The following is a 12,231-nucleotide window of genomic DNA, read 5'->3' as shown; positions in this document are numbered from 1 at the left end:
ACAGCATGTTGGGTGAAAGGGCCACAGATCGGGTGTGTGGCTGCACACCTGCCAGCGAACTTTTCCAAGCAGCGCCGAGAACAGCCTTCAGTGGTTTGAAAGGTGTCAGGGGCACGCGTGCGGACCAGCTTCCTCGGGCAGCAGGGCTGCAGGTGAGACGCGCCCGCAGAAGCTCATCTTGGCGCTTCCCAAGAATTATTTCCCTCTCGACAGAGCAAGAGGGGCGAAGGGAGAGGCCGAAGGCAGGGTGAGTTCTTAAGGAAAGAGGAGGTGGGCCCCAGCTCTTCTCCCTGCCCCCGGGGATACCGTGCTTCTCCTGACCAGATGCCCATCCTGCTACGGCAGAGGGATGCGCGCTTCGGGCCATCAACCAGAGCAGGCGTTTTCCAAAGAAACCATTTCATTCCGCATGGAAAGCTGCACCCCTGGCTCGGCAAGCTCACCCCGCATAAATGACGAGCTGCACAAAGCCGCTGCATTACGGGGTAGCTGCTGAATTCTCCACCCGAATACGCGGTGTTCTTTCCTTTGATCTCGGGACAAAATCTTGGGGAGGCAGCCCCAGGCGATGTCTTTGAGTGTCTGCAGGTGTTACACAAGGTGAAGAGACACCAGTTTGGAGGGGACATCATTCTTCCCCGGCACCAGCTTCCTCACTCCCGTGTGGCCCAGGGATGGGAGGCTCTGTCCTCTGGGTTGGGTTAGGACGCACAGCCCCCCTTTTTCTCAGTATCAGATGTTGTGAGGGTCTGAGTAATTATAATAAGGTGCCCTCTCTTCTTTGCACCAATAACACAGCCCCACTGTACACGAGCTCACAGTGGTCTCAGGTCAATACATGGATAAAAGACAAGTAAGTGATTTGATAACGTTGTTTGATAAAACGTGTTTTTCCGGGGACTTCCCTGGCGGTCCAGTGGTTAAGACTCTGTGCTTCCACTGCAGGCGGCAAGGGTTCGACCCCTGGTCGGGGAACTAAGATCCCATATGCCGCGGGGTGCGGCCAAAATGTAAAAAAAACAAAAACAACAAAAAAGTGTTTTCCCAAACACTTTGGAAAGCTGCTGGTTTGCTCAGAAGTTTAACATTCATCTACCCTACCATCAGATAGCCATTCCACTCCTAGGCACTGACCCACAACAGATGACCACGAATGTACAGAAAAAGCCTTAGACGAGAACGTTCAGAGCGGCTGCCCTCATCAGAGCCAAAACCTGGCACAGCCCAGGTGTCAGTCGACAGGTGAACAAACTGTGGTCCATCCACACACGGAATACACTCAGCAGCAAAAGGAATGGACCACTGAGGAGTGCAGGACGGTGGCCGGTCTCGGAGCGAACTGAGGGAAAAAGCCAGACACAAAGGTGCACGTGCAGAATAAGACCGAGCCTGTGAGGTTCTAGGACGGCAGCGTCCCTGTAGGGATGAAAACAGAGCAATGGTCACTTCTGCCCGGGGCGGGGGAGGGGCGACGGGGTCATCGTAACTGGCAGAATTGTATACATTTGCCATCTGGGCATTCCACTGGGTGTAAATACACACAACCGCACTGTAAGTAAATTACACCCCAATCTAAAAGTTACTCAAAGTAACCATACAACCGTCTTACATAACTGAGATGATAATTACAATTTTAGGACCCCGAGGCAACTTTGATGAACCACATTAATGAATACGTTTCCTGCCAGCCTTACCCACTCCGCATTTGTTGGAGGGGAAGTTTGCTGCACTTCTCGTGGGAAAACAGAAAGCGTGTTCCTTCCTCATCTGACACATATTCACTTCCAGAATGTCCAACTTTCTAAGGTCAAATTATGCCATTCCGCAAATGCTTTGCATGAGTTCGGTTTTCCTGGGATATCGCCCTGCCCCGGGCAAGGCAGTTCTCCTTACTGTGCTTCCACAGCTCCCGTCCTTCCCCTTTTGTGACATTTGTCCCACCAGAGGGCAGGGACCCCGCTGGCTCTGCTCCACACCACCCCTAAGGGCCTTAGCACAGAGCGCGGTATCTATTAAGGGCTGAATTGTGTTCCCCTAAACTTCACATGTTGATGCCTCAACTCCCAGTACCTCCGAATGGGACTGTATTTGGAGGTAGGGACTTTGAAGAGGTCATTTTTTCCGAAGCTTTATTGAGGTATAACTGACATATATTTAGATATAATTGATATAGAACATACAATTGACATATAATGTACACCTTAATTGTACACTGTTGACTAAAACAATAAAAGAGACCATCAAAATGGGTTTATTTGGGAACGGCAAAAAATTGCAATTTGGGACGTGTAATCTATGGCTAACCACAGGCAAGTCTGGAGAACAAAGGAGGGAAAACTCTTGAGAAGGAGGAGATGGAAGGGGCTAGTCTGAGCAAAGAACCCATTGGTGGAAACTGGGAGTTTGACATGTAAGTGGTCTTTCATTGGCTGAGTTGTGACAGACTCTTATTGGCTGGGCTGTTGTCGGGCAAGGAGAAATTCTTCCTCCTGCTGGGTAGTAAAGTAGTAACCTTCTTCTTTGTAGATGCAAGGTACTCTTTTTCTGTTGGGTCTGCAATTAATGTAGTTCAGTAGGGCATGCTTGCTCCCTCTTCTGGCCTCCTGACTCTTTTTTTTTTTTTTTTTTTTGGCCACACCATGCGGCTTGCAGGATCTTAGTTCCCCGACCAGGGATTGAACCCAAGCCCTTTGCAGTGAAAGTGCGAAGCCCTAACTACTGGACCGCCAGGGAATTCCCACTGACTCCATTTTAAATGAGGTTTCTCTTTCTTAATTTTTACAACATTAAGGTGTACAGTGTGATGATTTCATACACATACATATTGCAAGCCATAATAAGGTTAGATAATACATCCTTCACCTCATATAATCACCATTTTGTTGTCGTTGTTGTTGTTATGGTGAGAACAGTTAAGATCTACTCTTAGCAACCTGCACATACACAATACTTGCTAACTATAGTCACTGAGCTGTACATTAGATCCCTGGAACTTATCTACCATATAACTGGAAGTTTGTACCCTTTGACCAACAGCTCCCCATTTCCCCCAAGCCCAGCCCCTGGCAACCACCATTCTACTCTGTTCCTATGAGTTTGATGATTTTTTTTTTGTTAGTATTTATTTATTTATTTATTTACTTACTTACTTAGGCTGCGCTGGGTCTTAGTTGTGGCGTGCGAGATCTTCGTTGCCACATGCGGACTTCTTAGTTGCGGCATGCACGCGGGATCTAGTTCCCCGACAAGGGATTAAACCCGGGCCCGCTGCATTGGGAGCACAGAGTCTTATGCACTGGACCACCAGGGAAGTCCCAAGTTTGATGATTTTGGATTCCACATATAAGTGATATCATACAGTACTGTATTTCTCTTTCTCTGACTTATTTCAGTTAGCAAAATGTCCTCCAGATTCATTCACGTTATTGCAACTGGCAGAATGGCCTTCTTTTTTATGGCTGAATAATATTTCATTATATGTATATTCCAAATATCACATTTTCTTTATCCACTCATCCATTGATGAACACTTAGGTTGTTTCCATGTCTTGGCTATTGTAAAAATGCTGCAGGGAACATGGTGCAGATAGCGCTTCAAGATAATGATTTCAATTCCTTTGTATACACAGAAGCGGCATTGCTGGATCAATTGCAGTTCTATTTTCAACTTTTTGAGGAACCAGGAGGTAATTAAGTTTTAAAGAGGTCATATGGGTTGGCCTTAATCCAGTCTGACTGGCGTCCTTATCAGAAGAGGAGATGAGGACACAGAGGGACCACCACGTGAGCACAGGGAGAAGACGGCTGTCTGCAGGCCAAGGAGAAACCAGCTCTGCACACACCTTGATCTTGGACTTCCAACTTCCAGAACTGTAAGAGAATAAATGTCTATTGTTTAAGCCCTCAGTCTGAGTGCTTTGTTACGGCACCTCTAGAAAACTAATCCAGCACTGACTGGGCCTTCAACAAATATTTCTTAAATTAAAATTAGGTTGAAATAGAAGAGCTAACAAGATTCTCTTTTAATCACAATGTTTTGCATCTATCCACTGTGTCTTAAACGATCCTAAGGCAGTTTCAAATCCGAACGCAAAGAAGTCTTTTAAAATTCCCAAGGCCTGTAAGATTAAAAACAATACTACTGGGAATTTCATCTATTTCTGGGCTAAAACCAGTCAAGCGTCTTTTTGTCACAGTGACCGCAGACCGCTAACGGGTATAGTACCAGATCATGCGGTCACGCAACAGGAAAAACGCTGGCCGAAGCCCCACTTTCGGCCTGGTCTCCCTCGACCCTCCATGCCTGGCGGGCCCCATCCCTGCGGGTGTCCTGGGCTGTGATGTGCATCACGTGGGGTGGTGTCACGTGAGGGGTGTGTCGCGTGGGGCGTGGCCTGTAAGACGGAGGCCCTCGGCTTGTCAGTGGAAATCCAGGCGACAGAGGAACGAGCTGGACGACCTCGGGGGCAGCGGACAGGACGAGGGTCGGGCGGATAGGCGGCCGGCAGAGGCCGAGGTGGGGCCGGAGCCGCACGGCTCTGTCAGAGCCCGACATTACGTCAGGCCTGCCCCGCATGACGCAGCAGGGCCCGAAACCCGGCCCCTGACGTGTATCCAGTGCGTTCATGCGGCACTCTCCACTTGTGAGGGCGGGGCAGTCCTCCAGATTAAAAATTACAGAAAAGTGAATCAGCCGCGAACTTTTGGTGATTTAAACGGAGAAGTATAACCAGTTTCGAGAGTTGTTTGGGGAGCAAAATTGAAAACAGCCGAGGGCTTCCCTGGTGGCGCAGTGGTTGAGAGTCCGCCTGCCAATGCAGGGGACACGGGTTCGTGCCCAGGTCCGGGAAGATCCCACATGCCGCGGAGCGGCTGGGCCCGTGGGCCATGGCCGCTGAGCCTGCGCGTCCGGAGCCTGTGCTCCACAACGGGAGAGGCCACAACAGTGAGAGGCCCGCGTACCGCAAAAAGAAAAAAAAATAAAACAGCTGAGACGCCCTTCCCTTCCGCATCCTCGTACGAGTCCCTCCCACATGTCGCCTCCGACCTATCACGAGCCACCCCTCACACGAGTCCCGCCCCCGATGTCGCCCCCACCCCATCCTGCGGCGCGTGCGCACCACACCGCCTTCCCGCTTCCACGCCCCCGGGGCGCCCACTCCGACCCTCGCCCTCTCCCGGACTTTCCCGCGTCTCCGAGTCCCGCCTCCCGGCGCACGAGCCCCGCCCCCTCCCCGGGCCTATCCCGCGCCGCGCCGTGCAGCAGCCCCGCCCCCCGCCCTCTTCCCGGGCCTATCCCGCGTCGCGCCGCGCACTAGCCCCGCCCCCGCCCCGCGCAGGGGTTGGCGCACGGCTGTGACGTCACGGGCAGGCGAGGCGCGGCCGCGGAGCTGCGCCGCTGCGGGCCGCGGCCATGCCCAAGCGGGGCTGCCCCTTCGCGGACGCGGCCCCGCTGCAGCTCAAGGTGCGTGTGGGCCGGAGGGAGCTGAGTCGCGGCGTGTGCGCCGAGCGCCTCACGCGGGAGATCTTCGGTGAGTGAGGGGTAGCGGGGTCGGGCAGGCGGTTTCCGCAGGCCGCGCCCCCTGGAGCCGGGGGCCGGGGCCAGCCGCCCGGCCGGGTTTGGGAGCAGCAATTTGGGCGCTGTGAATGCGCCCGCGTCCACGACCTGTCCCCGCCCTCCACCTTCCCGAAACAGGCGGCCTCCGCGTGGGGCCGAGACGTGGCTCTGTCCTTTGGGAATGCTGGACTCGCGCAGGAGCCAGCCCTGGTCTGACCAGCCCAGCGAGAGGCCGGGGAGTGGGATGTCCCGGTGGAATAAGCCGGTAGAAGCACCCGTTCTGACCCGAGAGGCGTTTGTGGAGCGCGCCTTCCTTGCCAGGCGCTGCGGCTGCGGGAGACCCTGCCTTGCTGTCTACTGGGGGGCCAGCCAGAGAAGGACTCTCCAGAGGTCATCAGGGCAGGCAACAGGGTCGAAGGCGAATCCTTCAGGGTTAGGCAGGCAGAGAGGGAGAGGAAGGGAATTCCAGGCAGAGGGAACAGCCTATGCAAAAGCCGGGAAGCCGGAGAGTACTGTCCGGTTCATTGTGGCTGGAGTGTCCAGTTCCAGAGATGTAAGGACCTAGGAAGCCTTCTCTGGCTTCTTCATGCAGGTTTTTGGGCGCATTGATATTATTGATCATCGCTTTGGGGGGCTTAATACCCTGGGGTAACTACAGAGTGGAATTTACCTTAACTAGTGGTTGGAGGCACGAGGTTTGTGCGTGTGGAACAGTCAGATGGTTACCTGGGTGTCTGACTGAGTGGTGCTGCCGTGTACTAGGGATGTGGGGAAGCGCCTAACCTGGGGAGACCCTGCTTCTCTTTGTCCTGCTGCTCCCCACCCCGCTGCCCCCATCAGCAGCTGCTGTGCCCTTTCTTTTCTTGCACATGCAGGGTTGCAAATGCAAATGCCTTTCGAGGCCGTGCAGGTGATAAAAATGAGTGAAGCTGTGAGTACTATGGCCAGACTGCAAGTGTTATCCTCTCAGGACCTTCAAAAAATGTAAACACTGCAGACAGAGAGAAGAATTAAAAATAAACGCGGGCTAAGTCAGTCTAGCTCTTGACCACGATGTTCTGGAGCATTTGCAGGGGCTTGTCCTTCGCAGGGCCCCGTCACAGAGGGAGCGCGAGGCTCCCTGGACATCTAAGAAGGGCAGGACATAGGCCAGCGTGAACTCGTGTTTAATGAATTCCAAGCCTGAACCCTGGTCTCTTTATCTTGAACAGACCACAGGCCCTTGAAGACAAGTCTTAGCCTCACCACATGACCTCCCTGCAGTCCCACCCTATTATAAGTGGGGATGGGGGGGATTGGAGGAAGAGGAACTGGGTGTGACGGGGCTGTCATCAGCCACTCCATTTGAGTTACCCAACTGTGTGTTTCTGTCGGTTTCACTTAGCACCAACAGCTTCTAAGGTCTCCACCCTGGCTCTGTTGGGACAGGGCAGAACACCACAAACAAAGCATTTCTGGGGCTGGCGCCTGGCATTTGACCTTGTGAAAGCCCCCAGTGCCCTGATGGAAAGCCACTGCTCTGGTTGCTGAGAAACCACCTCAGCTCTGGGGTCGGGGGGGGGGTGTCCAGGGCCCACAGAGGTCTGGAAAGTTCTGGGGCACCTTGTTCCGAGCTGGTTGCTGCCACGCCTTCTGCCAGCAGCTCCGTGGTCAGTGAAGGGGTGCGTGCTGGCTGGGGTGTGGGCTCAGCCCTGAGTCTCTCGGCTGTGCGTTAGTTAGCACTCCACAGCGCAGAGCTTCGTCTGCTGGATGAAGCCGGCTTGTGGGTGCTGGGAAGGAGATGAACGGCAAGGAGGTGAGGCCACCCGTGTGGAAAATGAGCAGAGTGATAGCACAGGGAGCCCAGGTGGGGCTGCAGCGTCCGGAACCTTCCTGGAGGAGGTGGCCGCTGAGCCCAGGCAGGAGGTCAGGGTGGGACCCAGCTCGCCAGGGAGCAGCGTGCTCTGGGGTGGCTGGGTAACCAGAGGCCCGGCCACGCGCAGCTCGAGGGACAAGGTGGCCATGCAGGTGCTTCCGTGCTGCAGCGATATAAGCGGGGAAATGGTTGCCTCCGCAGAAAAGACCACGCAGCTCCTCTTCCGCGGGGCCCAGGCCTGCATGGACCCCGCGTGGGAGGAAGCCTGCGCCATCGTCCATACCCCGGAGTCCCCGAAGCCTGGCCCCACAGAAGCCCCTCGGGCCGCACGCGGGCAGATGCTAATCGGGCCCGACGGCCGACTGACCAGGAGTCGAGCCCAGGCCTCCGAAGCTGGTGAGTGAGGCCCACGGCAGGCGCTTCCCAGCTGTGTGCTAAGGATGGGGTGTGGCAGGGGCTTTTCCTACCTGGGCTGGAGGGGGCTGGGCCCGAGTCTGACAATACGAACAGGGCGAGGGCCTGCAGGCTCCTGACATTAGGAGGCTCTGCTGTCACCAACATCCACGTCTGGTAGCTGCAAACAGCTTCTAACTGTTGGATCAGAAAGGAACAGAGACCCCTCTGGGTGACCCTTCTGGGTGTCCTGCCTGCTTTCCACCTGAAGCTCTCCCACGGAGTCCCACCTGGCTGGGTGGGAAAAGCCTGTTCGGGTCCCTGTGCAGTGTGGTGTGTGTCTCAGACTGTCACCTGTGTCGCTGGTTAAAAACTCTCCCGCCCCCGGGTCTGGGTGGGGCAAAGGGACCCCTGTGTTAACCCGTGATGCAGGGACCACGCTTTGAGACGCAGCTGGGAGACACACAAGGGACGAAGGCCTAGCGACTTCTGATGCAGGCGGTCAGGAGAAGGGCTGACCCTTAGGTACCGACATTTGGGTGGTGGGAATTGTAGGTGGGAGTCACGGAAGCCAGCTGGGATCTCTCCCTGGTGAACGGGTCTGGGTGCTGTGCTTATGCACAGGTTGTCGTCTTAGGACCTAGTGGTCAGTCAGGCGCAGGAAGGAGGGTGGCCCCCAGCCCCAGCGCTCCAGGTCCCCTTTGGGCTGATGGGTGTTTCTTCCCCACAGACCCAGCCATGGCGGCATCGGGAGCCTGCTCGTCGTGCGTGCGGGCTGTGGACGGGAAGGCGGCGTGCGGCCAGTGCGAGCGGGCCCTGTGCGGGCGCTGCGTGCGCACCTGCTGCGGCTGTGGGGCAGTGGCCTGCGCCCTGTGTGCCCTCGTGGAGTGAGTGCGGGCCCTGTCGGGGAGTGGGGGCGGCAGGCCCATCCCACATTGCCCGGTGGGACGATGTGATGCCAGTAAATGCTTTGCTCAGCTTGAGTTTTTCCAAGACCTTGAGATCCTTTCTGGAGGAAGTCCAGACCTTGTAGGTCAGCTCTGCGCTGTCTGTGGTCTGTCCCAGACCATTTGTGCTCTAGTCCTTTGAGCCCTGGCATCAGGAAGCCTCACGTGGCCTTCCTGTGTCGCGCGCTCATTAGCGGAGGACACCTGACAGGTGAGGGCAGGAAGTAAGTGTTTTGTCTGTGGCTTGGGTGAGCGCATCCGCCACAGCCGGTGGGCCCCATCCCTGCCCAGGAGGTTTCGGGCGCTGTCCTCGTCCCAGCGGCCACTCCCGGCTGACGGGTGGGGATGGGCAGTGCCCCGTAAGAAAAGTTCTGCAGATCTCAAACCAGTTTAGTCCCAATGGCCTTTAAAAGCAACTCACCCCCCCACCGCCAAAAAAAAAAAAAAAAAAACCAACCCCAACTGTGGAAAGTTAAAAACACGCCTCCTGAGAGGTGGGTTGCTCCACGGTTGGGACGCGCTGGACAGAAGGACGGAGGCCAGGCGTGGGCCTCCCGTGCTGGCCGGTTCAGGGGTCAGGTGCTGGGCGAGTCATGGGTGTGGAATACTCTTTCTATTGACTTTGCCAACTCAGTTTTTCTTTTCTTCCTATTTATATGTAAGCTGAGACGGGCAGGGCCTTGCCAGTGGCTTTTCCCTGGAGGGGGAGCTGAGCACAGCACAAGGGCCAGCTGAGGGGCCAGGTGGGCGCCCCACCTACTGGCAGCTGCTTCCCTCCCCGGGGCCGTCCGCATCCTCAGGGACTCCCGTGGCAGCCTCCCCCGCCCCTGCTCTCTGCTGCCTGGCCCCCAGGCACCCGCAGAGCCCGCCACGCACCTGCCTGTTTCTCGGGCCCCGGCGGGCGGGGCTCTCTGACCCGGGTGAGAAACAGACGACACGTTCGGGGTCCCCTCTGGAGGCCACGCCTCAGGCCTCCGAGCTTCAGCGCCACCCTGGAAGCGGGCATCCTGCCCGCACCTGGTGGCTGCCTCGTCCCCAGGGTCAGGCACGGCCGCGGGTGGGGCATCGCCACCAGGAGCTGGAGCCAAGCTCCTAGCCCTGGACGTGGACCCTTTGCCGCTGCACCTCAGGCGTGCTGCCGTCTCCTTTCAGCATGTCTCCCGAAGCGTGTCCCCTGCCATTCGCTGAGTTGCCATGTCCCTACCCTACCTGAGCTGCTGCCCCTGTGAGCCATCCGGGGCCAGTCACCCCTGCTGCACACCTGGCCACCGTGAGACCGGGGCTGAGCCCCGGGGGCTCCTTAGCTGTCAGTCCGTGAGGGCGGCTCCGGCAAGCACCCCAGACGTTTCCCCTCGTGCTCGAGGCAGATGCCTGTCGGGGGGGCTGCTCCTGGAGTCCCGCACTCTGCGGGTTCCGTGCTCCGGCCTCTCCCCGGGCCCTCGAACCGCCCCCCTCTGCGGGTGTCCTTCTCCAAGGACCCGGCCCTGTGGGCCCGGCCCCCTGCGGCAGTGGGGCCTCTTCTTAACTGGTTCTGTCTGGGCCAACAGCCCCGCCTCCAGATAAAGTCGAGGGACCAGGTGGGGTCGGCAGCTCCCGTGGAACTCAGCCCTAATGCCAGCTCCTCTCCCCCAACCTCGCGGTGTCGCAGCTGCAGTGACCTCCACGAGAAAGCGCTGTGCACCAGCTGCGCCATGTTCGAGGCCTGAGGCCAGGAGAGGACGGCCGCCCTGCCTGGACGACCTCGCCGCCGTCCACGCTGAGGGACTGGGGGGAGGGGCGGGAAGGGACAGCCTTTCTATTTTGTATTTTGTTCTCCTGACCACAGAAGAGAATAAACCCTTTATATTTGGACAAGAGGACTCACTCGTCAGCGCCCCTGGGGCCCGTGGTCTGCCCGGCTCCCACCGTCAGCGCCCCTGGGGCCCGTGGTCTGCCCGGCTCCCACCTGGCAGCGCCCTGAGCTTCATGCCAGGTGCCGCCAATCGCCCCGTTGACAGGTGGGGACACTGAAGTCCAGAGCGTGTGAGCCCAGGTGGGGCTCCAGTGCCCCTCGGGGGTGGGGCCGCGTCCCAGGCTGTCCCTGAAATGCCACTGTCATGCGCCGCTGTCTGGGTGGCTGGGCCCCGGGTGACCTGCCTGCCAGTTCCGTCTGGGTGGTGCGGCCCGTGTGGCCCGAGGGAGGGCAGTGGACGAGAGGGGGAAGGGAGGGGCGCAGCCCTGCACGGGGCCTCCTCACCTGGGTCTCGGGCCCGGTTCCCACGCGCGGGGTCCTTGCGGCGCCATGGGCCCAGGCCCTCAGGGTGAGTCCGTGGGTAGTCAGTCCCAGCCCCTCCAAGAAACCCTGGAGGGGAAGAGAGGTTCTTTGGGGTGGGCAGCGGGGGCACCCACTGTTGGAGGGTCAAGTGACTGACTCTTGGAGGGGGCTGGGCCAGGGTGGGGTTTGCCCCCAAGTGCACAGCCTAGGACCCCTGAAGCAGGAGCGGGGGCGGGCCACAGGGAGGCATGAGGTCTTGGGGGCGGCTGCAAGTGACCCCATGGGTCTCCCTGAGCTGAGAACATTCAGAGGCCTCCCCAGCTCGGCCGCGTGAGTGCAGCACGAGCCCTCATCGTGGGGTCACCTCCCCTCACCTGCTTCCTGTAGAGGCCCTGGGCCTCCGTCCCAGTGCCCACCTGCAGACCACGACCCCAGCGAGCACGTGAAGAGAGGCTCAGCGTCGCTCAGCATTAGGGAAACACAGCTCAGTAACAAGAGATGCTGCCTCACCCCCGGCAGGGGGCTGCTGTCCAACAGAGAACAAGGGCCGGCGGGGCCGTGCGGACCCGGGAGCCCTGTGCGCTGCTGTGGGGATGCAAGGGGACGCGGCCTCTGTGGAGCAGAATGGCAAATACCCAGCAGGGATTCGAGCAGATGTCTGTACGCCTGTGTTCATCGCAATAGCGTCCACAAGAGTAAAAATGTGGAAACAAACCACGTGTCCACGAAGGGATGAATGGCTAAGCAGATCATGGTCCATCCATACGATGGAGTATGATTTGGCCTTAAAAGGAAGGAGGTCCTGACGCAGGCTGCAGCACGGATGGACCTGGAGGACGTCAGGCCGGGTGAAGTAGCCAGTCACAAAGGAAGGTCCTGTGTGATTCCACTCCTGTGAGGTCCTCAGAGCCGTGGGGTTCACGGAGGCAGACGGGAGGGGTGGGGCCGGGGAGGGGCAGTGAGTGTCGGGCGCGAGCAGAGTTTTAGTTTGTGAAGATGAAGAGTTCTGGGGACGGTGGCGGTGCTGGTGCCGCAGCCACGTGAATGCATTTAATGCCACTGAACTGGCCGCTTAAAAATGGTTAAAGCGGCCAGTTTTACGTATATTTTACCAAGTAAGAATATTTAAAATGTTAAAAAGACAATTGTTGAAGGCAAAACTAATAATGTGTGTTGCGGAGTTTGAGCATGTGGAAACAAAAGTGTCCACAGCACGGAGACGGCA

At 57.5% G+C, this 12,231-nt stretch overlaps 1 protein-coding gene across 2 annotated transcripts; it reads left to right on the top strand.

The window, feature by feature from the left end:
* Window positions 1-5,352: 5,352 nt before the first annotated feature.
* On the top strand, window positions 5,353-10,606 carry SIVA1 (SIVA1 apoptosis inducing factor). 2 transcript variants are annotated; one of them, XM_060149321.1, is made up of 4 exons: window positions 5,353-5,531; window positions 7,614-7,808; window positions 8,536-8,692; window positions 10,401-10,606. In XM_060149321.1, the coding sequence occupies exons 1-4, from the start codon at window positions 5,414-5,416 to the stop codon at window positions 10,456-10,458; spliced, it is 528 nt and encodes a 175-aa protein (XP_060005304.1). In that variant the 5' UTR covers window positions 5,353-5,413; the 3' UTR covers window positions 10,459-10,606. The 2 variants fall into 2 exon arrangements, with proteins under 2 accessions (XP_060005304.1, XP_060005365.1); XM_060149382.1 differs by having other exon boundaries at window positions 10,300-10,441.
* The last annotated feature ends 1,625 nt before the right edge of the window (window positions 10,607-12,231 follow it).

This window comes from Lagenorhynchus albirostris, chromosome 1 (genome assembly GCF_949774975.1).
Source record: "Lagenorhynchus albirostris chromosome 1, mLagAlb1.1, whole genome shotgun sequence".
In the NCBI taxonomy this organism is placed as follows: Eukaryota; Metazoa; Chordata; class Mammalia; order Artiodactyla; family Delphinidae; genus Lagenorhynchus; species Lagenorhynchus albirostris.
Note: the sequence above shows the minus strand (reverse complement) of the source record. Positions and strands in the feature narration are given on the sequence as shown.